This window comes from Heliangelus exortis, chromosome 1 (genome assembly GCF_036169615.1).
Source record: "Heliangelus exortis chromosome 1, bHelExo1.hap1, whole genome shotgun sequence".
NCBI lineage: Eukaryota > Metazoa > Chordata > Aves > Apodiformes > Trochilidae > Heliangelus > Heliangelus exortis.
This window is the reverse complement of record NC_092422.1, coordinates 190,459,467-190,487,033: the sequence shown is the minus strand read 5'-3', so window position 1 is coordinate 190,487,033 and position 27,567 is coordinate 190,459,467. Positions and strand designations below refer to the sequence as shown.

Genomic DNA, 27,567 nt, shown 5'->3' with positions numbered 1-27,567 from the left:
TCAAGCCTGGCAGTTCTCCTCCTCTATCACCCAGCACTTGTGCTGTCAGTCTGATGGCAGCAATGAGGGCAAGGGCTCCAGCCCAGACCTCCAGCTCACACTGGGAATGCAGTTTTCACCTTGGCTTGGAAGCAAATCCACTGTGCTGCCTTGCTCATCATTTCTCTGAGCTACTCTCTTCCAGGCTGTTCAATATCTCCTGAAATCACCAGGCACATACATTGTTATTTCAGACCATGTTATGAAAAAAATAATTTTCTGTTTCCATTTCCATTGCCTTCCATGAGGCAGCGTTTGTCCTGTGCCATGTTTAGCACTTCCTTACCTGAATCTAGAATTTGGGTTTCTTGTCCAGCCAGAAGGACAGGAAATGAGGGGTTGGAGCCAAAGCAGGACTGATCTGACCACACAGAACCATCCCCCCAGCCAAGAGCTAATTGCAGACACTCCTTTTGCAGTCAAGGAGAGAAAGGGACATGACTCATTTAGGATGATCCATTTTAGGATGAGCTCAGCTGTGCCCTACAAGTGCCCTCCTCTCTCCACCTCCTGTAAAAGTGCATCTCAAGCACAGACACCCATGCTATATGTGCCTCAAGTTAAATAAGAATAATCTCATGGCTGCCTGAAGGTGAGAATGAAGCTCAGGCAAGGCAGGGCTGGAGGTGAAGGATGGCACGTGGCACCAGCACAAGGGTTGGTCTATCATGAAGGAGCATCAGTAGAGAGCAGGAGGAGCTCTGTGCAGCTCAGACCCATCATCCTGCTGCTAAACCCAATTTAATTCCACCTTTGCTCCTGGGGGTGCCCTGTGGCTGAGCCCTGCAGCCTCCCTGGTGAGGGGGAAGCAAGGCTGGGGGATGTTGGGTTCTCCATGGCTGGAGCAGCATCTCATGAGCTACAATGATGTGTTTCACAGGCACTGTCAGGCACCCATAGGTTGGCCCAGACAAGAACAAAAGCTCCACTGAAGCCATGGAGCAGCTGAGCTGGGCAGAAACAATAGTGGGTTTTTTGAATTTATTCCAAGTAAGGGTAAGTGAGACATTTTCTCTGTAACAGAGTCCTTAGATGCTGAATGTGCCATTCCTATAGTGGTGTCTGTATTAGGAGGTCACCAGGACAATTCAAATTGCTGATGCTCTACAAAGCTTTAGGAATTAACTCATAGGAAAGTGAAGAGCTTTCTCCCTTCACCAGATGTTTTATTGGGTTAGTCACCGGTCTGGCCATCCCCACCCCCCACAGTAAGTTTGAAAAGCTCCATGTGTGCTCAAAATTAAGGTTATTTGACAAATTCTAGCAGAACAACTGAAAAAACCCAAACCCCACTACTGAATATTTTCACCCACATTTGGCCAGCTCTAAAGCATATCCAGCTCTCAGCATATGCAGTATGAATAAACATATGTCTGCAGCTTATCTCTCTTGGCAGCTCACGGATGGCTCTCCAGCCTGTGTTAGTTTAAATGCAATTTATTCTGGAAGACTGATAATGGGGATATTGATTATGCAGGCCCTTGGAAATCACACCCTAATTTCACTCCACGGAGGAGCCTGATTGCCACGTTTAGTTTCCTACGAGGCCATAAGCAGAGGGAGTCTGTTCCCTGAGGCTCCTAATGTGGCACCTGAGAGATGTGCAGGGCTGGGTTACAGAACTCTTAGGGTACAAAAGGACAAAATCTGCTCTTAGCCCTGCTCAGAAACCAGCAAGCAACTTGAAAAGGAGGGGAATGTGCATCATTGCTGTGCCAGGGAAGCATCGTCCCCTTCTCAAGACACAGAATTACTTCTGCCACAGGCAAGGTCAGCCCTGGCCTGACTCTTTCTCCAGCACCACTTTGCTCCCAGCAGCCACCATCCCCTGCCTCCACCTGTCCCATCTTCTGCTCATGCTCTTCCTATTCCAATGCTGACCCTCAGGCAACTAAGGAGCAAATCTGGGGGAGCTGAGCTATCCCTGACAGGTTTCATTAATTTCTAGTCCTGCATTTCCTAGAAGCAGCTTTGCTTTCTCTAGAGCTGCTTCACCAGACTGACCTTTGTTGAAGATGCAGATCCCCTTGGAGGCTCCCTGTCCCTTGGGGCTGATCCCTGCCCTGGAGCTGTGCACCCTACTTGACTTCTTCCCATCTCTTTCCTAGTGAACCTTTCTGACTATCAGGATCTGCCAGCTTGTTCCTCACAGCCTGCCTTGGTGTCATCTCACCTTAGAGCTTGTTCCTCTCCAACAGGGCCATCCTCTGAGTGCCATCTGTAGCACAAGAGCCATGTCCATGCTCACTGAGCTTTGTGGTCACCCAACATGAGCTCAGGAGAGCCTGGAGCACCCAGCACCTCTGGGAGCTTCTGAGCTTGGTCCAGCTTCTTGGGGCCAGCACAACTACATTTGCCTTGCTGGAGCCAAGCCACATTGCACAGCAGGGCCTCTTCCACCCCTAGCTTCTGAGCTCAGCTCAGATTTTTCCTCTGAGATGCTCATTGCACCTTCTGTCCCAAACATCCTTAGTTTTGCCCTTGTAAATGAACCTTTCCACCTTCACCCTCCTGGCTCTGAAGCTGAATTGTTCACTCCCCACCTCTGCACAGCAAATTTCTTTCTCTTCTGCCTCTGTGCTCTTCTATTTCCCAGCAAACACTCTCCCCTCCAGGCTTGACTTCTGAGGGCTTCTGGGTTCACTGGAGCCTAAGATGAGAAAGGAAACCCAGAGGTAGAGCCCTACAGCCTGACTCCAGATGCTCTGTAGGCCACAAATGGCCGTGGTGGATGCTTTTGAAGGGAATCAGTGAGGCTCTGTAGAGCAGCTCAGCACAGTCCTGCCTTGCAAGCTGAAAAGGATAGGTTTGGGAGCAGAACTGGCTCTCCTGGTCCATTTTTTTATTTACCCATCAATACAGCCTAAGGCAACATCTTGGTACTGGGCAACAACCTTGCTGACTGGGAAAGCCAACAATGTTCCCAGCACCACACTCCACTCAGAGCAGTGCTAAACATATTTTCCTAGCGTTATTTTTTGGTAAACAGCCAACTTTTCAGCAGAAAAGCTCTTAACTCACAGCTCACTGGCTGCCCATGAGACCACAGACCTGAAGCTCTGGTCCAGGCTCTCACCTCCCTTTGTGCAGAGCAGACTCCTCCATCCCTCCACATCCTGGGCTGACTGAACCCAGCCCTACATTTGCCCTCTTTGTAGTCACGCTGGCTGTGTGTAAAATGATAAAAATGGGGATCCAGGAGGAGGTGGAAGGCCAGGAGGAGTCTTTCCTGCAGGAGAGAGACGCCTCCACACTGCTCATCTGCCAGGAGCCACAGGCTGCAGGGGGGGAAATTCTGTGGTTTGTCCCAAAATCCCATCTCAGACACCTCTACAGCTCCCAAGTTGATCCAAAGCTGTGGATCTCAACAATTTTTAATGCTGAAGATGTTAAAAAATCTACTTTGCGACTTTCCAAACACTTCACAGAGCTCAACTACAGTCTTAATTTTGCTGTAATAAATCAGGATTTGCTTTTGAAATCAGAATTATACCAGAGTCCTAATGTTGCAGTTAGTGAGGGAAAATAAAGCCATCCTTCCAGAAAGCAGATCTAAGCACCCCTTCTTCTCCAACCCATCTTGAATTACAACCTAAGTCACACTTTTGCACATTTTTTTCAATACTAAGGACTGGGTCCGGCCAGATTCCCTGTAGAAACCCTACCTCAGGTTCACCCTGGCCTCCAGTTATTTCTCTGCCCTACAGAAAACATGGTTTGGTTTGTTTTGGTTTTTTTTTTGGGAAGCAACAAGAAGTTTTTTGAACCCCACAACCTACAAAGCCACTCAGAGGACAGATGTTAAGCTGATGCTGAGCCTTCAGGGGATGATTAGGGATGGAGAGACTAGGTGGGAGGTGGGGATGCAAGGACCCTCCCTTGAATGCTCCCTGAAGGCATCACTGCCACCCCATCCATGCTTTAGAGGATATTCCCTATAAGCAACCCCAGCAATAAATTCCTTGTGATGCTCCTGGCAGGGTGTTTGGGAGGGTGGTGGGGTAGGCAAGGGAGTACTCACCCTGTCCTGGCTGCTGCTGCCTTCCACAGAGATGGTTAAAAGTGTTTTTGGAGCAGAGCCTGTAAGCACTGCAGGGAACCCATCTGCCTCTCCCCCACAGTGAGGGTGGCTACTGACACCCAAACCTCTCCATCTATGGTCATGGCCTTTGAAAGGCATCCCTGGTTACAGCAGCAGAGCAGGGTTGGACTCTGCTTTTCTGCAATTTTTTTGGCTTTTCAGGGGAGAATCAGCCCAGCCCAGGTTTTTGTTTGGTTGGTTGGTTGTTTTTTTTGTTTTGTTTTTTTTTTCTCTATCCTGCTCTGAGGATGGGATACATGGCTATGGTCCAGGGGCAATACCTCCATCCAACATCAGGTGTTTTTTTTCCCCCAGGGCAGACAGGTGCCATCCTCAGTTCCCCCTAATGGGAAACCTTTGCCCAGTGTTTGCCAGCCCTGGTAAACACCCTGCTTATTGGCATAAGAAGTGAGACAGCAAGAAAATGCAGGTTAAAACCCCACTGACTGCAATTTTCCAACCACGAGCAATACAGAAAATATTGCAAAAATTCTAACAGCCTCTTGGGAGGTGAGCAGAACGTTTTATATATCCCTCTAACCATTATTAGTGGAATTACTGCTCTCCAAAGATGCTGTATGTTCCCCAGGACAGTGTCTCTGCCCCAGCAAGGCTGAGCCTGGAGGACTGAGGAGCACTGGTGCTCTCTGACCTGAGCATCTCCACCAGGATGGCCATGCTGGTGACAACTGTCTGGGAGCCACCAGCTCACAAAGCACCTTGCCAGCCCAGTCTTGGCTCTCAGCTACCAGCATCTCCCAGTCTGGCTTGGGAGGGGGTTCCTGGGAATGAGATACTGAAGCACTGGAGACAAGTCCTGGGCTCCTGAAGGACTCCTGATTTGCTCCAAGCAGAGTCAGTACACAAGGCAAAACAATTGGAGAGGGGTGTTCTGTGCATCCTATTAATTTTTGTTTGTGTGTATTGCTGTTAACATGGTTTTGAATGCTCTTGCATCTCAGCTGGGAGATAGAAATGCTTACCTAGCTTACCCTGAGCTGTTTGGGTAGCAAAGATTACTTAAGAAATTACAACATGGACATCCAGGTGGTTTAACCATCCAACACCTACAGACAAGCATAGTGCTGACCCCACATCTCTCCTTGCTTCTTCCAAACTGGGTTCAGTGCTCCTCAGGGAAAAGGTTAGAAACAAAATGCCCAGTTATTTCCTACAATCAAATTTTGGAGCTCCAGACCCCACAGACAACTCTGCTACAATCCTTGGATGAGCTCTATTTCTGCAATAACTCTTCCAGAGAGAAGGAATTAGGAGATTTAACACTTTTGGGTGACAGTAGATGGAGCTTCTATCAGATAACAGGCACCAGTGAGCCAGACCACCTGATTCAGCCAGCTCAGAAAAAAGCCATGTTTATAAAAAACACACACATGAAAAGGAACGAATTGCCAATTACACAAAAGTCTTTATATAAAGCAATGCAAACCTTTCACGTGCAGCAGACAAATGGTACATGGTCACAGGGTAATACTGTGAGAGATAGGGAGGCTGAGAGTGGGCAATGAGAGCAAATCCATTTTCCAGAAGCAAGCAAAGGGACTCGCTTGCTGAAAGGGATTAGCTGGATAAAGCCAAACACTAAAAAACAAAAATCAACCAACCACAACTGTGTTAGAAACTAAACATGCATCAAACAGAAACAGGAAAAAAACCCCAGATTGCAAGAAAATCCAAGGAGCCACGCTCTGCTCCTGCTCAGAAAGAAAATGCTATCAAAAAAATATCCTATGTAAACTTGCCCCACACACCAGATTATCAACAGGCATTTATCAAATGAAACACATACCAAATGCAACTCTTCTGCCTAATCCCAAGTCAAACAGGCTTTGAGTTTCAGACCCTCCGGAAGAGATTTCCATATGATCCTCCTCTGTCTCCTTTTATGATTAGCCCTTCAAAATTTCAGCATTTATCTGACAAAACACACTGGGGAGGGCTTGCTTTCATCTGCAAAGCCTGTGTTTCTGCTTTTCCTTAGCTGCTGCTGTGCCACTCTGTGGCTGCTCAACTTGGGAGAAAAAGAGTTTAGTCAAGACCCTATGATTACTGAAACCCAGAATCATGTTCCTGATGGTGGTAGCCCCCAGCCCTTGTGTTATGAGCCAACACTGAAGCAAGCCTTGATGGGAAGGGGTTACAAATGCTGCCTCTGAGCCAAAATCTTACTTTTGGGTGTCAGTAATGCAAATAAAACACATGCACGTGGGGGGTCCCGCTGGCAGTGGCTGTGTGGCCAGCTTGGGGGGGCTTTGTTGTTTCAGGAGAGAATTTGTGGTGGTGAAATGTTCCAATCTGGTCTGGCAGAGCTGTTGCACAGAGCTGAGGCTGTCTCCTGAGAGCAAGCACAGGAGCAGAGTTACCACATTTGCCATCCTCCTGCAGCCCGGGGCATGGTCCTCGTTAACCGTCAACTGAAAGGTTTGGAATGACATATTCATAAACCCCTGATCACTGCTAATTTGCAGACAAAAAGGCACTACATTTGCTCAACACACTGCTTTTTGAAAACACCCTGATTGTTCCCAGATGCATCTGTTTCTACCCAGCAGCTCCCGAGGCAGCAGGAGAGGAAATAATTTCAGCTCCCCAGAGCCACCGGCCTTCTCATTCCCTTCAAGGGACCAGTACCAATCTCCTGACTGGTTCTTTCAGTCAGACCCAGCTTCTTTGGCTGGTTTCTTCCCACTCCAACATGCAGCACCAGGATCCCTGAACCCTTCTCTAAGCAGAGCACTCAGTATTGCACATGCAAGGCTGAGATCCAGGTGAGGATGTAGTTGGATGTCACCCATGTCAGAGAAATCAGCTCTATGATTCCCAACCTTCTCTCCTAAGCTTGACATGAGAGTGTGAAATGAGCTATGGAAAAGCTTCCACAAAAGGATTGAGGTTAGTGGAAAGTAGGAAATTTCACATGAGAAATTGCCCAAGCAAGGCAAGCCAACACAGGTCTAATTGCTAAGGCCCAACACAGCTATGGGAGAATCTCTTTCACAGCATAAACCAGCAAATCAACACTTTGTTTCAGCTCATGCTGAAATAACCACAGAAAAACACAGTTTTGAAGTGACAGCAAGAAGCTCAAGGTTGGATGAACACTGTGTTTACAGTCTCTTCATCAGTTCAGCTACAAGACAAGGTAATAATAAAAATAACAGAGTTCAGAACTCTACATTCTTTTTCACCACTCCAAAGCTGGTGGCTTTGTCTGTGCTTTCCAGGCAGGCAAACCCAAGTGTTGTCCACATCCTCGAAAGAGTATCAGTATTTGAAACACACTCAAATCCAAACATCCTCATCCTCTGTCTTCTGCTCTACCCATAAGTGACTTATTTGCTACCACCCTGAGCAGAAGCATTGAAAAGCCTCACTTAACCAGAAAAGCACCTGAGATATCCCAGTGGATAATCCTGTATGCATAAAGGCAAGGAAGGTGCTGCTTGCAGAGCTGGGTCAACCCACATGCAACAGAGGTTGCTGCTTTTTCTGGGCATGAATTTTTCATAACCACACCTCCTGGCTTTTCCCATTCATATGTTACTTTAAATCAGCAAAATGATTTATTGTGTGAATAAAATCCAGCCATGGGTCACTTGGAAACTTGTTAGTGTGATTTACAGAGCAATTTGTTTCCTATATTGATCACTAGAAATCCCCATTGAAGGTGTGATCAAACAGTTAAGAAAAAATAATTGCATGATATTATTTCTGCTCACTCTGAAATGGACACAGAGCTTTTCAAACCAGCCTCCTCAGCTGTCATCTTCATGTGGGTTTTTTTGTGTGTTATTGATAAAAACCCAAAAAAAGCAGGTTGTCCAGAGCAGTTCATATAGATTTCCTGCATTATATTTTAAACTGTGATTATTAATGTTGTGAGCAGTGCTTTAGCAGAGCTGTTCCCCAATAGCCCATTCATTTTTCATTGAACTAAGACAAATTTAAAAGGCATTTATATGAAACAGGAAACCAAGTGCTGTGCCCCAGACAGCTGCTGAGCCTCGGTGAGCCTGGTGCAGAGATGCTCAGCCTGCAGAGACCTTTTGTATAGTGTTTTGTTTTAATTACTCATCCTGAGCTAATAGCACAAGAGGTAATGGTTGTAAACTGAAAGAGGGTATATTTAGACTAGATATTGGGAAGAAATTTGTTGCAATGAGAGTGGTAAGAAGGTGGAACGTTGCCCAGAGAGGTGATAGAAGCCCCATCCCTAGAAGCATTTAAGGTCAGGCTGGACAGAACTCTGAGCAACCTGACCTAGATGCTCTAAATGGTTCTTCTCACTGCAAGCAGCTTGGATTAAATGATTTCTAAAGTTCCTCTTAACCCAAACCTTCCTGTGAATATATTACTTTATGATGTAGCTGTTCAAATGCAGCCCTGGCCACAGTTACCCACTCCCTCTTTGACCACACTGAATGTCACAGGGAGCTGAGGGTTTTCCCCTCCTCAGTGACCATGTACTTGAAGAAATGTTAACATTCTGTTAATGTTATTTTTAAGCAACTTTCCAGAAAACAAGGCTGAGTGTGCTTCCTGCCATTCAAGTGCCCTCAGAAGTCCCCATTCAGGTTTGCTGGGGCTGGGCAGGATCCTGCTCCCTCCCAGCTTATCAGCTGCAGCTGGGGTTGGGGGGGGTGGGCTGGGATTTGGGCTCTATGGGAAGTTTCATTTCCTGCTTCTAGGGCTGCCTGTGGTCACTACAGAAGTCTTTGTGAAAGGAAAGACATTCTTTTCATTCTTTTTATTAACCCATTGGTGATCTCAGAGACACAAACCAAAATTGTCAGAAAAGCTCCAGATGCTATAGCTGCCATAAGCCCAACAGTACACAGCACCTAAAATTCCTTTTTTTTTTTTTTTTTTTTTTTTAGGAAAAATAAGACTGATGGAGCAGAGGACAGCATTATTATGCTTGTGTTTGACAGCTGCCTCCAGTGTGGAGCCCAGCATCATAGCCCAGCAACTTAGAATGGCAAGTAAGGAGATAAAAACAAATGCCAGAGGCATTTTAAGCAGATGTAATACATTTCTTAAAGTTAAGCAATGCCTCAAACAATAGCTAAGTGATATAGTAACAGTATCAAAAAATGACCAGAGCTGCTTTTCTATCTCACTGGGAATATTTTGGCAAAGAATAAAGCAAACTATGTGCTGAATTCATCTTCGCAGCCCTTCCCCACCCAGCGCTGACGCAGCTCCCCCGAGTTCTGCGGGTAGTCACGGAGTGAAGTTGCTGAGAAAAACAACTGAAACTCCTTCTGCCTCCCCACCCCATGGCTGTAGGAGACCATCATGTGGTGAAATGTGTGGTTCCCACCTGAACGAGGAGCTCCAGCTTCCTGTCATCCAGGAGGTGCACTTGGCATCTGCGGCCCTCCGTCATCTGCAAGAGAGAGAGAAGAGGAACGTGGGGTCAGGGCTTTCCAGCTCGGCACGTGGCTGCTGCCTTTCCTTCAGTGCAGGGCTTTCAGTTTGTGGGTGGGTTTTTTTTGTTTTGGTTTGTTTTTGTTTATGTTTTAATGAATCCCCCTTCTTTTGGCACCAAGAGAAAGAAAAAAGCCCGAAAGAGAAAGGGGAAAAAAAAAGCCACCCTGGTAGCTGTCAAGGAGCAGCATGTGGTGACTGCTTAGATGCAGCTGCCAGAAGGAGGGGGAGGTGGTTCCAGCCTGAAAAATGGGGCTGGGGGGATGGTTTGCAGGACAGGGCTTCCTGATATTTCATACAGCAGCCTCTGGCTTCACAGCTGGCTTGGCTGGTGGAGGAGACAGACGGAGAACTTTCCCCCCAAACTGTGATTCAACCATCCCAGAGGAACCATGGAGCCAGCAAGGCTCCTCCCTGGGCCCTGATGGTTCTCCCTGGGGTTGCACCAGCTGCTCGTTTGGGCCTGAATCCCAAAATGGGCTTGTCCTCCTTGGGATGTCCTACTTTTGATAGGACTCATAGTTCCAAAAGTGCTTCCAAACCAGTATAGTTTGTTGCAACTGTTAACAAACAACATCAACAAAACTTTCATGTATAGAAGATTTATAGACTTATAGAAGTTTTCCAAGGCCCTGTAGATTAAAGTGCTGAGAAATAAATGAGCTGTGGCCTGAGGAAACGCCTCTACAGTTGGTCAAACCCTTTCCTGTCTCTCCTCTTGCACAGAGCACTGTAAGTGAGGAGCAACTTTGCAGAATTGCAGATCCCGACTCAGCCCAGCAAAGCCCTTCAGCACGTACAGGCACAATCCCACTATCTGCTAATGGGATAGGGGCTGCCTAAGCCTCTTTGGCTCTAGGAAATCCCTTCCTCAGCATGCCTGAGGCAGCACACAGCCAGGCCCCTTGGAATGGGCTCACCCCATGGCATTCCTGCACGCCCAGAGCCCCAGCAGCCACAGCTCAGCCCCACAGTACGGATCAGGCCCATCACCCTCCCACCAAAGCACCTTCCTGACCACTGCATGGATCCTCCAGCTCAATTTAATGATATTTCTTGCCACAGTAAGTCCCAAAGCACCACCAGAAGGGAGCAGAAGGTCCATGGAGACTGGCAGTGTGGGTAAAGGCTCTAAGGGATGCAGCTGCTGCAGCAGCCTGGAAATTTCTTCCTTCCACCCATGCAAACCCACCTTGCAGAGAATAGGGAGATATGGGCTTGGGGAATCAACTGAGGACAGGTCAGGTTTCTGCTATAGCTCTATGGGTTAAAAATCACCCACTCTTGTGCCTTGATGGGTCTTGGAGGGGAGCTAGCAATGTCCCACCATCACATTCACTCACTGGACAGTCCAGGAGGGTGTATGGTAACTGCCATGTGTCTGTAGCCTTGGCCACCTCCAGCAGCATCACTCTCACCCTGCTCACTGCCAGCACTCAGCACAAGAGCCCAACAAGAGCTCCTGAGTCCTTCTGTCCTCCCTTCCTGGGGCCAGGGCAGACTGACCCTTCTCCTGGCCTTAAACTCTTCCTCCTAGCAAAAATTCATCACTGCCAACAGCTCTATTGACCCTCAAGCTGTCCATGCAAGATATTGAGTTTATTATGAGATAACTTCAGTCAAAATAAGCTTTTCCCTTCAACTCATTCCAAATTTGTAATCCTGGCATGCACACTCCCAAGTCCAAGCAGACTTTACCCCCTGTTACTCACACCCGCACACCTCTGGAGTATGGTGTGCACTAAATAACATCACTTTGCTTCTCATTTTTTGTGAGCACAACTGGAGCCCTGGCATTGCAGCTGAAGGAAAGCCTTGTAAAACAAGGCTGCTCATAAATGTCAGTCAGCTACCACCAGGGCAATAAATTGTCTTCTTAAGGGAGTTTTCTCCAGTAAATAATCCTATGCAAAATATGGCTTCTCATAACGTATGTTACTTGGTGAGGGATATTTTTTTTGCTATGAATTCCAAGAGCTTTCAGCTCAGTTGTAAGGCTATGCCAGGGGCTCACAGAAGGGCTTTGCAATGCTTTGCCCTGCTCAGAATAAGAGTGATGGGGCCTGTGTTCATGCAGGGACCTGCAATCTCTCTTTACTGGGTGTCCCCAGCAGATAAAATTCAGAATGCCTGAGCTCTGCTTTGGCATCTCTCTCGTCCTCTTACTGTCACGGATCTGCTGCATCCCCAAGATGGTGGGTACAGGCTGAATCCCAATTTTAATATGAGTTTACCCAAGGCAAGAGATAAAGGAGTGTGTCTATCATGGTGGGAACAGGCATTGGCAGGGATGGAAATACAGTCCAGCTCTCGTGCATTACATTCCAATGGTTATACCAAAGTTGAAAGAAGGATAAAATAAGATGAAAGGGGGAAGAGAGAAAAATTTCTGAGATGTTTGACTTTGGGGTTTAGTGTTTCAGCAAAATACTTGCTTTATGTCTCGAGATTCTTCAGTTCTCCCTGTTTTTCCAACCCAGAGTCTTGTATCCCCTTAGTGCTTTCACTGCTTAAAGAAATCCCGAATGCAAACAGCTGCTGACATGAAATATCTGCATAAAGTTCTGAAATTCAGCACGTGGTAGTTGACTAATTGCAAGGTATTTCATGGACATCCCTTGTGGAAAAGGGGAAGGGAAAGCACACTGCTTTCACATCAGCCTGTCCCCAGCACCTCTGTCCATCAGAAAAGTGGCTGTCAAAGACCATGATCACTTTTATGGCTTGGTCATGCAGCGTGTGAGCACACAGAAAGACATCTGTGTTATTTCTTTAATGTCTCTGTGTTTCTGTGCCTCCCAGGGGTTTGGAGGTTCATACTACAGGCTAATGACCCCAGTTAGTGGCCCACAGGCTGTTTTCACCCAGGCTTTTCTGCACAAGAGAGGGTGAAGAGCTGCTGCAGGAGCTGCTGAGGATGCATCAACACTGCACAGGCTTGACAGGAAAAAGAGACCCAGCACTGACCCAAGTACAGCACAAACAGTGAGGGGGCTTCTGGTTTTGTCTTGGCTGATACCCTGAAACGCAGAAGGACCACAGCAAAATCTGTGGTTAATTTCCTTCCACAGACAGCATGGTCAGTCATAGGGCTTCTCATTTCCCTTTGAAACACATGCTGCTTTCCCAGAAGGAAAGCAAAGATGTTAGAAGATGGGCTTCCTACTTGTTATAAGCTAAAATATAATGGACCTGCCCTCTCTCCTTTCTTATTCCACCAGGTGCTAGGTGCTTGAAGCCACACTGCATGCTTTTTTGCATCATCAGATCAATGCAGACTGCTGCTTTGTCAGAGCATGAAATGGGAACATCAGAAAGCACATTGAGAAGGAACTGATTTAACACAGCCTGTCTGTGTGAAAATGGTGTTTCTGATGCTTTGCAGCTCAACTGCTCTGTGGTTTCTGCTGCACTGCAATGGATGGGGCTGTGGCTGGCTCCAGGAGGACAAGTCAAGGCACCTCTTCTGCTTCTCTGTAACCAGAAAAGGGAAATCAACACCAAAGCCCTATAGATGGGAGAGTGGGAGCAGAAGGTCATTAAGCACTAGCTGAGCAGCACCAGAGTTTGGATGGAGGATGATCACAACATTTTCCACTCCTAAGGCTCTTACCCAAAGAAGGATGGGAGGAATTGAGAGCAAAGAGGCATAAAGACACCATGGAAAACAAAATCCCAGCAAAGAGAAAAGAATCAACAGCTGACCAGAGCTGTTGACAGAAGAGAAGGACACTTGATGTGGCAGGGAAGTGAAGGAGCTTACTATTAATGAAGCCCTGGGTTTCACTTCAAGCTCAGTGAGTGAGTTTACTTACACCAACAAAGCCCCCACTTTCCTTCTGAAGGGCAAGAGCCTTCTAGCCTAACTCCAAAAAGTATTAAATCAGGTGTTCAGTTTGATGTAACAGTTAAGATGCTCTTGATGCTCAAAGCAGAGGGAACTTTAATTTGTTTAAGGTAGGTGGGAGAATTCCAGGGTGAGCTCCATGGTTATTCCTGATGCTTGCTCAGCAGCCAGGATGCTGTATCCACATCAACCTCCCAAGTTTCCAGTGCTTCCCAAGATGTGTGAGGAGGTGGGACTGTGTTACACACTCTGCAGTGCTAGCAGTGCATCCATATGGCAGGGAGCTGCACATGCCGGGTGTGAATATGGGCCACACACATTTCATGGGCCAGACTTATCACAAACTGAGATGGAAATCATGCACTGAAATAGAGAACAGATTTTTTTTCCCTCCCCCCCAAACAGCTCAGTACGTCACGTTTTTCTGCATATCTGCCACTTCTCTCAGAGCCTGCACATGCAGCACGACCCCTGAGCGCTTGCAGAGCTGAGGATGAGAGTTTTTAAAAAGCTCTGTCATTTATACCCAAGTGTGTAAAGACTGGGGTAGTATGTCTCCAATACACAAACAGAGATGGTGCTTGTAAGGCACGTGAAGATCTGAAGGAATGTGTTTGTGTGGATGAGGTGTTGGATTAGTGTGCAGGAGAGCTGACTGTGCCCAAGGCCTGAGAGATTTCCCTGCTCCTTGGCTCCTGCACCCTGTGGATGGGAAAACTGATGCTGACATCCTTTAAAAAATGCTTTGAGATCCATCAGTGAAAACAAGCCCTGATGTACATGCTTGTTCACTCTAATGCTACAGAAAGGAAATATCTCTGGTGGTTACTCATGGGACCTTCTGTTTTTCTCAAGGAAAGGATGTTTTAGGTACCTTTATCACAAGACTTTAAATCTCCTTTGGAGACTCCTACACAAATATTTACACAATGGGTTTCCTAGGGAAGGCAGGCTGGCTGTTGTTTTGCTCCGTGGCCTGAGCTGCTCTGGCAGCTGCCCTCCTCTCTGTTCATCTTTGCTCTGACTCCTAACAATTGTCTCAGACAATTCCACAAACTGTCTGACATGGCCCAAAACCCAGCACCATGCTCAGCTAAATCCCTCCACACCCATCGCTTTCTCACTAAATTATCAGCAAGTGCCCACAGACCTGATCCATCCAACACAGCCAGCAAAGGCAACAGGAGGAAACAGCTCCAAAGGGAACCTTTCCCTTTCAAAATGAAAGAAAAAAAAAGTCTCCTGGTGAAAGTGCTGTCACGCTAAATAACTCAGAGGCACAAATGCAAATGCTATTTCCAGTGGCAGTTCTATAAATATCCACGGCACATTCATTAGCCAGTGACTGCAGAAAGAAAGAGGATTCCACGACTCAAATCAGAAATTATAATTGGAGGCAGAATATTTCTTAAACGCTCGGTGCATTTAGGAGGAGTCAATTGCTATGCTAAATATACAAAAATCTGTGTCACTCTGCCCACCTTTTTGGATAGACCCACTGAAAGGAGATGGGGAGAGGAGACAGCCCGCTGAGTACAATAAACTATTAGCTTAAACATCCTGCTCCCACTTGACCACTTCTCACTGCAGCCCCATCCTGACAACTCCTAAGCTTGCAGGGAGGGAGACAGAGGGGAAAAAACGCTGTCCTTCCCATGTCTGCACAGTTTATTTTGTGCATGTGGCAGCATTTCACTTTGCTGAATCGGGGACAGTTTTGCAAACATCTGTCTGTCGTGGTGGCCAGCAATGTCTCTTTGCTTGCCTGCATCCATCTGTCACCTCCTGTTCTACACTCACACTTCAAGGTCCTGGAGGAATGGACTAGCTTTCTTTTATGTATCATTTGCTTGCAGAGCATCCTTTCCAGTTGCTGGTTTGTATCAGCATCGAGTAAATACTAGCAGTGGTGACTGGGATGAGGGTGGCTCTGAGATTGTGTGCAAAGAGCTGGGATACATGGTTAATCCTTGCATGGGCACCTGGAGAGAGGGGACATGGTGACACCTGGCTCTGTGCTTCATGGGAAGAAAAGCAGGACTGGCTGGGTGTGGGGAGCAAGCAAGGCTCTGCCCAGAGAGGCCTTTCCTCCAAATTTGATCATTTTTGTAGTTATAGAATCATAGAATGGTTTGGGTTGGAAGGGACCTTGAAGATCACCCAGTTCAAATCCCCCTGGCATGGGCAGTGACAACCCCCACGTTGCTCCAACTTGGCCCTGAACATTTCCAGGAATGGGCCACAGGCAACCTGTGCTAGTGTCTCACCACCTGCACAGTAAGGAATTTCTTCCTATCATCTAATGTAAATCTAACCCCTTTTCAGTTTGAAACCATTACCCCTATCACTACACAGACTTTTAAAAAAGTCCCTCCATAGCTTTCATCCAGGTTCCCCTCAGGTACTGGAATGCCTGTAAGGTCTTCCAGAAGCCTTCTCTTCTCCTGGCTGAACAACCCCAACTCTCTCATCCTGTCTCAGAGGAGAGGTTCTCCATCTCTCTGATCATCTCTTAGTCCTCCTCTGGACTTGCTCCAACATCTCCATGTCCTTCTTGTGTTGGAGGCTCCAGAACTTTTACACAGCACTGCACAGCAGAGAAACACCTCCATGGACCTGCTGGCCATGCTTCTTTTGATGCAGCCTGGGATATGGTTGTCTTTATGGGCTGCAAGTGCACATTTCTGGCTCATGTTGAGTCCTTCAGTTGTGACTCACTGGGGACAATCCCTGAAGAAGAGGAGTGAGATGACTATTGGTGTAAATCTGGTTCATCTGTCCCAGACATGGGGTCTGCATGCTGCCCTGTGCTGGATGAGATGCAGGTCATCCTGGCATCCAGCACTGCTCACACCATCTTGCTTTTCAGTCCCAGTGCCCTCATGCACACTCACACATCCCCTTCACCCTTCAGGCAGACACAGGCTCCCAGTTGACGGAAGCTCTGAGGATGGGGAGACAGTCTGGAGAAATGGTTGTTTCTGAAGACAGGCCTCATTGCCACGAGCCTTTTCCTAAACCAATAGTGGAAAATCTGGCTTGTAGTTATTTTTTTCAAGAGCGAGAAACACTATTTTAATTTGGCACAAGGCTCGTGGCACAGGAAGCACAGGTCTGTACAGCCTGCCCTGCCTGTGGGCAGAGACACAGTTCATAACATGGGCTGAGCTCTCTGAAAGAAGCCAATACAGAAGCACTGATGTTTCTCACTACAACACGTAGAAACCCATTAGACTATACTTCTGCCATTCAAACTTTATCAATATTTTTTAAATTGAGAAGGCTATTTGGTGCTGTGGAGCAGGAGAGGTTAGTTGTAAGCCAGTTGGTTTTTCCCTAGGAAGAATATCCCAGCTGTATCCTCATATATCTGCCATCAACTACCAGTACTTCTGTAGAGGAATGAAGATGTTGCATATTCAAAGGAACAGGAGCATCCTTTTTAGCATCCCTTTTTAAGGGAACCTGGTGGCAAATGGAGTTTTGGAGCTGAAAAGATGGGCCCAGGAATGGTGCTGCAGATGTAGATGATGGTGATGAGAAGAGAAGTAGCTAAATGGCTGATACACAACCAGGATTCAGCTTCTAAAGCAGCAGGGGCTTCCCTGTTAGGGAAGTTTTTCAAGCCATGTGAAACACATTCACAGTCCACAGCTGGACTGAATGGTCAGAAATCACACATTGCTGTATATACAATTATTATATACAATTGTATTATACAATGCTGCTGATGCAGCATTTTCCATAGGTTTGATAGGACTGGAGGAATGTATCCTGTGCATGTTCTTTGGCTTTTGCAAACTTCTTTATCCCACCCCTCAAGAAAATCAATGTCATTACCCACGGACCTGGGAATGGAGATGAAATTGTTGAAACCATGGTTAGAGATACAGCTCCTAAACACCTCTCCTGTCCTACAGGGAGTGCTGCTGTTCCTTGGAGGAGCTCACGTTACCCATCGCATGGGGGATCTGCACAGGGGATGGTTCAGAGGGGTTGCATCAAATTTTGTGCTCATTTGTGCCAATGCTCATTTGCCAGAAAGAGATAAAAAACCAAACAGCCTCAGTAATCAGCAAACAGGAGTCCTCCTTGGGAAAGAGGTGGGATGCTGTGGCCATAATGTCACCCTGTGGAAGCAGGCTGTGAGAGGTGCAACCCAGCCATTGTGTTGATGTCGTTGGGGAGGGGGGATAATGGGAGAAAAATTAAGGCAAGCTAAAGGCTGAGTGACCTGGTGACTTCCCTGTTTTGTCTTGAGAGCTGACAAAAGAATTCCTGGCCTGCCCAGGGGCTCCTCGCTTCCTCTGTGCAGTGCTTTCCAGCTCTGCTTGAGTTCCCACATCACCCAAGGACATCTGTACAGGTTATTTCTCATGCTTCCTCTGAACAGTGCTCAGCAAAAATGCTCTGATTCAGCAAAGTACATACAGCCGTGTCCATAAATCCCATTTATTTCAGTGTGACATAAGCAAGTGTTTAAGTGGCTTACTGTATCGGGGCTGAAATGAAAACCCGTCTCCTATGGTCCTTAAGTCCATTTACAACATCAAGCAATAACTCTCAGGTGAACTTTAAAGCTGGGAACACCACATCTTAACCTTAAAACACTTGGTGTTTGAGCCATGCAGTTAGAATTAAATCTAATTCCAAGGCTGCATTTTAAGCCAAGCAGGGTACTACCTGGCAGACGCCTAAATCACAGCTTGGAGAGGCCTGATTTCAGTTATATCCTGAGATAAGAAACGTCCTTTCCTGGACAGGCTGGCTTCCTCACTAGAATGGAGGTTGTGCTGGTTTATGTCACGTATTGTTTTCTTTCTTCAAAATAATACAGATCTCAATCTTTTCAAACACAAAGGGAAGCAGAACATCTCGAGCCTTCCCTGCCTTCTGAGATGTTGATGTTGAGAGGGCAATCCCAATGCACACTTTGCACTATGTTGGACCCTCTCAACCTTGTAACTCATTCTGTTCCCTTTCTTGCCTAGTAGAAAAATAATTAGCCAGCTTAAAAATAAATCAGCTTCCAATCATAATCCCCAGTGTTTACAAGGCAGGAATGGAGAGTGTAGAAGCTTTGAGATTGTTGGGCAGAGCATCCCCTGAGCTCTGGAGCTGAGGCTGACTGTAGGGAGGTGACAAGAGTTTTCAGTATTATTTATTATCTTAGTCTAAAGGATTGACTAGACACAGATATTATAAACCACACAGATTTGCAACTCTTTCTGTGCTAAGAAGATGTGTGCCTTGATAAGCCTTCACTAAGCCAGGCAGTTATTCAGGTGATTCAATGTGGACACCTGCTCTGGGTCAATGTTTTGAGGTCAAGAACATGCCAGAGCTCTTAAAATCTTGCTTTGAACTGGAATCCTGTAGCTATGTCCTCCTATGACCTGGGAGGCCTGTGTTGCTCTTACACCCTTTTTGCATGTGCAGCTGCTTGTGCCCAGCAACGGGTAAGGGCTGCGCAGGGAATAAATAATAAATAAAGAATTGTGCAATTGAGGCAGCCCAGCTGCTCCCTCTCCCACCAGCTCAGGGTGTGCCTTGCAGTCAGTGCTTTCGTGCAGATGAGTTTTAATTGAGTCAGGGAATGGGGCCCTGAGATGCTGCTCCTCATTAATTTGTGACTTTTTTGCAGAGCAACCCCCCAAGCAATTTGCAATGAGCATTAAGGAACATCTTTAAGCACAGTGAAACCCTTTGACCCATATGGAACCACTGCAACCAGAGGGTTGCTAGGGCAGCCTGTGGGCTGTGTGCACACTATGGACCTTGGGGCTATTAATCCACACTGTGTTGTTGATGTCTATGCCAAAGTAATGCCCAAAGGCTTCACCAAAAAAACAGCAAATAATAAGCCCCCCTCATGCCTATGTTAACAAGACAACAATTAGATAATCTTCCTTGCTGCCAACTTCTTAGTCAAAACCCCAGATAACTTGCCCAATATGTAAACTTCTGAGCTCAGATACACTGTGTTAAGGCCATCTTTATTGTTTTGTTTCATTTCTTCCCCCATGGTGAACTCATTTTCTAGGTAATCACTTTAAGGAAAGTTCTGTAGTTTCATCCCATGTTTACACATTACATACAAGGGCTATGATCCATTATTTGGGTTGCCAATCCTTAATGCAGTCCAGATAAATAAATGTCAATGGCAGAACTAAAATGGGATGCTCAGAGGGGAAGAGGATAAAGGATCTTTGGCTTCTTTGTACAAGGACAAGCAGTGCAGTGCTTCATCCACTTTTGAGCACAGAAAACCAGGATATGTCCTGGGAGGGTCTCACTTCCCCTGGAAGAGCTCTGCATTTATTCTGTTGGCTATGCACAAATGACATACAATGGTTGAAAAGAAAAGGATCTAAATTACCTTACAGGGCAATCCTTTACCAGTGTTGAACTGCACTAAGTCACAACAACCTCTCTGTGGGGACACTTGGTCACCTTGTTCATTCCCTACTACATAATGCAGCAAGCACCATGAGTCATCCTCATGACAAAGACCATGTGGCTCTAAAGTACATAGCAATAGATTATTACTATTATTTTTCCCCAAAATGTTAGAATGTCTGTAAATCTCTCCTTCGTCTGACTTTTAATTCCTTGTAAACATACATAAAAATGTAATTTTTGTACGGTTTCACACTTCAGACATGGCATATTTTCAGCAAACTGTTCCAGATATCACTCATTTGTGCATGCAGACAGGGTGGTAATTACATGAGAGCATCCAAGACTTCTTGAAAAATATTTGCAGAGCATATCATTTAGTTATAGAGTTATAGATGAGAACAGGACAATTTATTTGATACTGAAACAAGTGTGATTTGCTGGAGAAAGAAAAAAAAAATCAATGTAGGTTCATAGGAAGATGACCAAAGTGACCCGAGGCAGTGAAAGCAACAGTATTCATGAAATATGTTTAAAGGATAAATTAAGATTTAAGGCTCAAAGTGTCCTTTTAGCACTCCTTAAGTGTTTTTTATCTACTGTAGCACTAAGCATTGGGACGTGTGAGTGTTGATTGCCCTGATCAATGGAGCTAAGGCACTGGGCAGTGCACAGAGCGGGTCACTAGATAGCACTGAGCACTGCTCTATATAACACATAATAGAAAATACACTTATGTTAATCTGTGCACAGAAGTGTGTTGGGTCATTTTGGTTTGTTTGCTTGTTTATTTATTTACTTTTTTTTTTTCTTCTTGTTTTGAATAACTCTCTCACAACTGATATGCTTCCAGTGGAAAAAATATGTCACCGGGTTGTTTCCAGCCACTGCTCATCAGTGGGTTTGACACAGATTTGATTTAGAGAGCCAGGGCTGTGGCTGGTGCCAGGCTGGGCAGCTGCCAGGGGTTCTGCCCGAGCTGAAGCAGCTCACAGAGTCCTCACTGGGTGGACATCACCCCCCAACAGGGTTTCACGGGGAGGACAGGGAGAGATGCAGAGTATATTCAGATGACAAGCAGCTGACTAATCCTCAGAGATGCAGGTGTTTGGGTGGGGGTTTTTTGGTGGGTTTTTTTTGTTTGTTTGGGGTTTGGTTTTTTTGTTTTTTGTTTTTTAAACAGGGCATGCAGAAGTCTGGTTTAACCATTTCTGCTCCTGCTTTGTTGAGGGGCACACCTTATACTGAGCAGTGCAGAGCTGAGGCCACAGGACTGGGACGTTTCCCATGGGCTCTTTCTGCACACCACATGGGTGAGGAACACCAAGGAGTCCTACCTGCCTTACCTTGTCCTGATAGCTCCTAATGCTTAGCACCAGCTCTACTCTGGTGTCAGGCAGGGAAAACTGCCTCCAGGGGACAGCATGGGCTTTAGTACTCCTTTTAGTACATCCACCTTCTGGCTAATGCCAGGATTTTGCATCACCTGCATCAAGAGCTCTTTGGTTATAGGTGCAGCAAGACCAGGTCCTGTCTGCATCAGGACACTTCACAACATAATTAACATGGACATCCTGTGACCTCTGCACAGGAGGAGCCTCTTTGCACCAGATGCCTTTGTCTTCTAAGAGCTAGGAAAGGATGTTCCTTTCTGGAAGAAGACCCAGCAGCTCTTTAATCCTGTGCAGAATTGATGTAGAAGAGTTAAGGATGGGAAGAGAAGAGACAAGAGCCTGATGCAATGTCTGCAAACTCAGCAGCTGGAGCTGATACCTCTGAGCCCTAAGCTCCTAGGATTTGTTACCCATCTTGAAGAAGCCTTCTGCCACGTAGGCAACTGGCTGTGCCTGCAGGAGGGGACTGAGAAAGCAAGGACACAGCTCAGCACCTTTAGATTCACAGGTTTCCCCCAGAATCACCTACAGTACTCTCAGAGCATTTCACCTTCCACGGTGCAATTCAAAGGCAAAGCAGACTCAGTGCTTCCCTCCAGCTCCCCCCTGGTCTCAGTGAGGCACAAGTTCCCCCCATTCCCACCACATCCTGAAGCACAAGCCCTGGTGACACCTTCAGTGGCTTCGAAGCATGGAGGGGAGCTCAGATCACTTCAGACAGTGAAAGCTTTTTTTGAAGTTTTTTGGTCTTCCCAGGTCAGAATTGCAGAAGGCAGTGGAAGTGATTTTCCATTTTTATTTTCCAGCATGCTTCCACTCTGGGGTGTGTGTATGTGCACAAAGAAAGCACTGTATCTGATTACATGTCCCCTAAATCATCTATGTCCCCTTGAGTGCCCCACTTCACTGGGAAATGAGGATGTCTGGTGGTCCACAGGCACATACATGGTAGCCACGTGTTGAGATGATGGGCACCTTCACAAAACCAGAGCTGGGGACAGCCAGGGGAGATACTCTCCATGCACAGCAAGGACAAATCTGTTTTTAAAGGTGGAAAGAGCTCCATCCACATTCCCCTCTCTAGGGTAGGGGCCATGTTTGATGTGACAATTGATGTGACAGGTTGTCCTGCACAAACCCAGTGTGAAAGCAGCAGGGTCACCCCGTGGCTGCTCCTCTATCTGTAAAGCACTTCCCAGCATGAAATATTCCAGCTGGGATGGACGGGATGCCAACAGTGCTTGCAGCATGTGTGGTTCCACACGGTCAGGAAACCCAAACAAGGGTGGATTTATTTTGATTGGGAGATCTGGGAACTTCTAAGAAGAAAAGAAAATAATAAAATAATCTAAGCACAGAGCCTGAGCTGTGCAGGTTGGCAAGCCCAAGAGCTGTTGCCAAAATGTTACCTGTTACATGTGGTACCCGTGTACACACAAAGGATTTCTGTAGCCAAAAGGGGAATATCAACCTTTTTTCAGTTTTCAGCTTTTGAGGAGATTGTCAGTGGACACTTTCACAGCAGCTTCAAGTAAAAAAGGCTTATTTTGCCTCCCTTTTTGTGCCCTCACAGACTTTTCCTAAAGATTACTACACTGGATCATGCCATATCCCACCAGTGCAGACAGGGTGAAAAGGACATTTTCCCACCCACTACCAATCTTTTCTTGATGGTGGGGACACAGCAATGGTTTAACACCATATGAAAAGGTCACACCACAGCTCAGGACAGAGCAGAAGGAAGGTGTATCTGCTAGGAAAGGAGCCAGAGGAGGTTGTAAACAGGAATATCATTTACTGCACTGGAAATTAGATGTTCCCTGCTCCTCTGGCCCCCACTGTGCTTCACAGCTGGGCAAGGGCTGACGTCCCACCCCATGGGGATGCTCCTTATGTATCTGGCACCATGCAGGGAGGTACAGAGCAGTATAGCATAGCCATGAAGCAGGGATGCACTGGGAAAGTAAGGAACCTCAGGCTTTTCTGCTTATTTTGGAAGGCAGCCTACTAGAGACTTCAGGTTGCCACTGACCCACGAGTAGGAGGAGTGCAAAGGTGACTTGGAGCAGAGTCAGGGAGGATCAAACCTTACATGCTTGTGATTCACCAAAAAGAAAATGCTCCCAGAAACTCAGAGCTGATCAAATGTCTGGCTGGGGCACCTGTACAGTGTCAGATCAGAAAGAAAAGCAGTCAAGGTAATTTTTGATTTTTAATGGGTTTCATCTACAGAGCAGAAGACAGGGACTCCAACTCATTGTGCATCCTCAGAAAACGATTTGTGGCTTTCTAGGAGAGGGAATCCATACTAAGATTTAAAAGACGGCTTGGAATTCAGTTGTTAAAAGTCTGAGAGAAGTATCAAGGGATGCAGTCAGCTGCAGTGGTCCCCAAGGCCACACTGTGCAAACCTCTGCTGGCTTAGTATAGCCTGAGAGAGACTGGGACAAACTGGCATTTGGAGCTGGAGGTGTCTTGCAAGCAATTCAGCTGCAGCTTAGCCTTGTCAGACCTTGCTGCCTGCTAAGCCCTGCTTGCACTGGGTCTACAGGACAACCAGAACATCCAGCCCCTGGAAAGGGTGAGCCAGCATGAGCCAGCAAAGGATGGCTGGAGATTGACACTGCCAAGTGACCTTGGGCTCCAGCTCTGCACACAAGCACACCCCATCCTACGATGAATCTTGAGGACCCTGGGGTACCACTGTCACCTGCTCTCATGGGTCACCCCTCAGCACTGCCTCCCCCAGCTAAAAGGAGATTGTGACTGCAGCACAGAGAACCAGGAGTACTGACCTCCTCAGCCCTCAGTTTTGAGGGGAAGACACCTAAGGTCCCTGATAGCATGGCCCCATGCCTGAGAACAGCCTTTTCTCATCCCAAAGATCCAGCCTGCTCCTGCTTAGCTTGCACAAAGTGGGTGACACTGCCTGACTGCACCTTTGGGGTACTAAGCACTGACCCCAAATGTAGTTGCTGTTGGATCAACACATTCCTCTTACACCTCCCCTCTGTGCCTCACCCCTCTCACATTGCATGACCCTTGCCTCTCCTAAACATCCTACCACACTGGGACTTCAGACTTCAGTCACCTCAAAGCCCCTTTCAAATTCTCCCTAGCACAGCTTTTTCTCCCTCATTTTATGTCACACAGTTTTACTTTGCCTTTGCTATCTGTTAAGCTGCATTCAGACCTTCTGCTGTTATTCATAAGCAAGCAACAGTAGCAACAAAGGGGATATGCATGACTGTAATTACCTGTGATCCATGGGACTAGGCTCCCTGACTTGGGAAGTCTTTCTCAGTCTTATGTCCCTGCTAAAAACACCCAGCACACTAACCAAAGCTCTTGGCTAAACAATGTGATATGATCCCTACAGAAGATGCTCCCTGTGCCAAGAGATGCTGCATTGCTCTGTGGTCCTGAGTGACCCAGTGCTCTGACCACAGGTATCACCAAATATTGACTTGCATTTTAAATACAATAATCAGCTCAGATACACACAGCAGTAGGACTGTCAAAAAACATGAGAAACAGGGAGCTTCCCCAGTGGGTTGTGAGTGGCTGAGTAGTGTATCTATGCTGAAATGATGGCACAGATCCCATATTTCTAGCCGGGGTGTTCAAACTAAAAAAACACCTAAGAACAAAATGTTTATCTTATGTGATCCCCACTGCAGGAACTGATTTGGATAGGGCCACTCGCAGCACCAGGGATGACCAACACCAGCTCATTGTCTCCTTCAGCCTGCTCAGTCTTTAGAGACACAGCTGACCTTCACAGGATCACAGAATGTTAGGGGGTGGAAGGGACCTTAAAAGATCATCCAGCCCAACCCCCCTGCCAGAGCAGGGTCACCTAGAGTAGGTCACACAGGAACACATCCAGGAGGGTTTTGAATGCCTCCAGAGAAAGAGATTCCACAGTCTCACTGGGCAGCCTGTTTCACATGTCTCCAGAAAAAAGAGATTCCACAGCCCCACTGGGAAGCCTGTTCCAGTGCTCTGTCACTCTCACAGTGAAAAAGCTTTTCCTTACATTTACATGAAACCTTCTATGGTCCAGCTTGCACCCATTATACCTTATCCTATTGTTGGACATCACTGAGAAAAGCCTGGGTCCATCCTACTTGCCCTTTATATATTTAGAAGCATTAATGAGGTCGATGCGAGGTGGTATTGAGACTGCAGACCCCTCAAATTATCCCCTCTCATAACAAGAAGTGACATCTCCTTCTGCACAGCCCCCTTGCTCAGTGGCACTGTGGGGCTGTGGAAACTCCCTCCTGAGGCACCATCCCCACTTGACACTGGAACTTAAAACCGCCTTAAAAGACACCAGTACGTGGAAGAAGACAAGATACCAGACACTTGTGTCAGGAACGTCAAGACAAGCAGCTCTGAGCCACCAACCCGAGCTGGTGCACCATCACCCGGCCAGGGTCAGCATCGCGGGTTCAAGTCAGTGTGCAGGCAGCTGTGTGGGCAGCAGCCGGACCCCTGCCACCTCCGCAAGGAGAGAGGGGAACAATCTGATAGTTTGAGCTCTATCGAGATTTCCCTGGTGCCTGGCAGGAGATTTTAGGCAGAGAAAATGGCACAGACACCCAGCCCAGTAACAGAGCGCTCCGTGCGTGGGTAGGGGACGGTCAGCAAACCCCAGGGGCCGATCTAGTCCGAGACACTCCGGGATCCAGATGGCCCTGGGCAGAGTCAGGATTTCACCTCTCTCGGTACCCGAGGCACCGGGAAAGCCCAGCTCAGCCGTGCCCGCCAAGTGCGGAGCGCAGGCGGAGGCACCACACCCCCTTCCCGGCGGAAAAGGCGAGCGGTGCCGGGCTTTTTGTTCAGGACAAGGCTTCAAAATCCCAAACCAAACCAAGGAGCTGAGAGTTCAGCTTTCCCTGCGCCCTAGCTTGCCTGGGAGAGGAGATTTCCTCGCTCGCTCCCGCATCTGTGCATGTTGCATTGCTAAACCGCTGCCAGGGCTATTATTAGAAACAATTGTCTCTCCTGGAAATTTTACATAGAAGCTTGAAACAACTTTTCTCATGCCTCCCCCCTCCCCAGCAGCGAGAGGGCTAACAATGCGACCGAGAAACCCTCCTTATGCAGAGCATGTCTGCAAGGCATGCAGATCCACCCAGCCAAGCACAGTTTGGAAACAGAGATATTTATGTATCTTTCCCACCCTGGGTCTGTAGCAACTTTTCTTGTCCTGCTTTAGGAAAAGGGGCACAGAGGACAGGAAAAACAGGCCAAGGGGGTTACCCTTTGCGAAGCCCCCAGCCCTGCATTAAACTTGCTGCAGCCATTTGGAAGGGAAGGAGCAGTCCATCTTAGCGGTCAGTGGGGACAGGCATCGACATTACTGGGGCGGGGGGCGACGGGGAGAGGGGGGGAAGAAATCACAGCACCAGCTTCTCTCCCCCACACCCTCTCCTTCCCTCTAGTGCAGAAAAAACAGACGCCGAGATCGTCTCCCTTACTCGCCCACCAAATTCAGGGGATTGGGTGGAGGCTTTTTGGTTGTTTGTCTTTTTTTTTTTTTTTTTTGAGGGGTGGGGGGAAGGATAGGGACAGCAGCTGCTGCCCACATTTGTCTCTGAGATAAATGGAGGGAGGGGGGCGTGGAGCAGCCCGCACACTGCGGCTGGGCTCTCCCCGCGGGGCCGGGGCTGGAAGGGGAGCCCCGGCCCTCCTTCCCTCCCCTCGGCAGACAAAGACCCCGTTACCTTTTCCCGCTCTCTCGGCGGCTCCGGTGGCCCCTCAGCTCCAAGCCCAGGACGAGAGCATCTCCCTCGGCTGCACCAGCCTGGCCAGGCCTCGGCTCTACGGCACCGCATCCATCGCCCGCCGCTTCGCCGGGGGATGCGCGGGGCCGGCTCGGCCCTTCCCTTCGCTCCCGGCCGGCTCCCCGGGCGATCCTAGGGCGGTCCCATGCTCTGTGCCGGGATGCTGTAACGCTCCTTTTCCCTCTTCTTTTACCCTTTCCCCGCCTGCCGGCCCCCGGCGCCCGGCTCCTGCGCGGCCGCTGCCGCGCTGCGAGGCTGGAGCCGGGGAGGGAGGAGGAGGAGGGGGAAGGAGGAGGAAGGAGGGAGGAGGGCAGCGAGCAGCAGTTGGCGCTGGGTCATGTGAAACAGATGAACCCGGCTCGGGCCTGCCAACATCTGGGCTCCTCCTCGGCTCTGGGAGAAGGATGAAGGAATGGAGGGATGGAGGGAGGAAGCTTTGGGGGCATTCACCCCCTCTCGCCCCACGCCCGCACACCTGGAGGTGATAAAGGAGAGGGGAGAGAGCAGCAGGGATGCTCCCAGTGCTCACACAGCCCCGGCAGGGAGGAAGAGAAGGGCAGCAGG

General features: G+C 47.7%; 1 protein-coding gene across 10 annotated transcripts in view; it reads right to left on the bottom strand.

Moving 5' to 3' along the window:
- FRMD4A (FERM domain containing 4A) overlaps positions 1–27,567 on the bottom strand; it is a 367,278-nt gene that overhangs the window by 120,854 nt on the left and 218,857 nt on the right. For 7 of the 10 annotated variants that reach the window (XM_071734084.1, XM_071734081.1, XM_071734085.1 and 4 more), the window contains one exon: positions 9,462–9,527. In XM_071734084.1, the coding sequence (XP_071590185.1) occupies positions 9,462–9,527 (66 nt within the window). Of the gene's footprint in view, positions 1–4,060; positions 4,130–9,461; positions 9,528–26,943; positions 27,266–27,567 lie in introns of those variants that run through there. The other 3 variants (XM_071734080.1, XM_071734078.1, XM_071734079.1) reach the window with 3 other exon arrangements.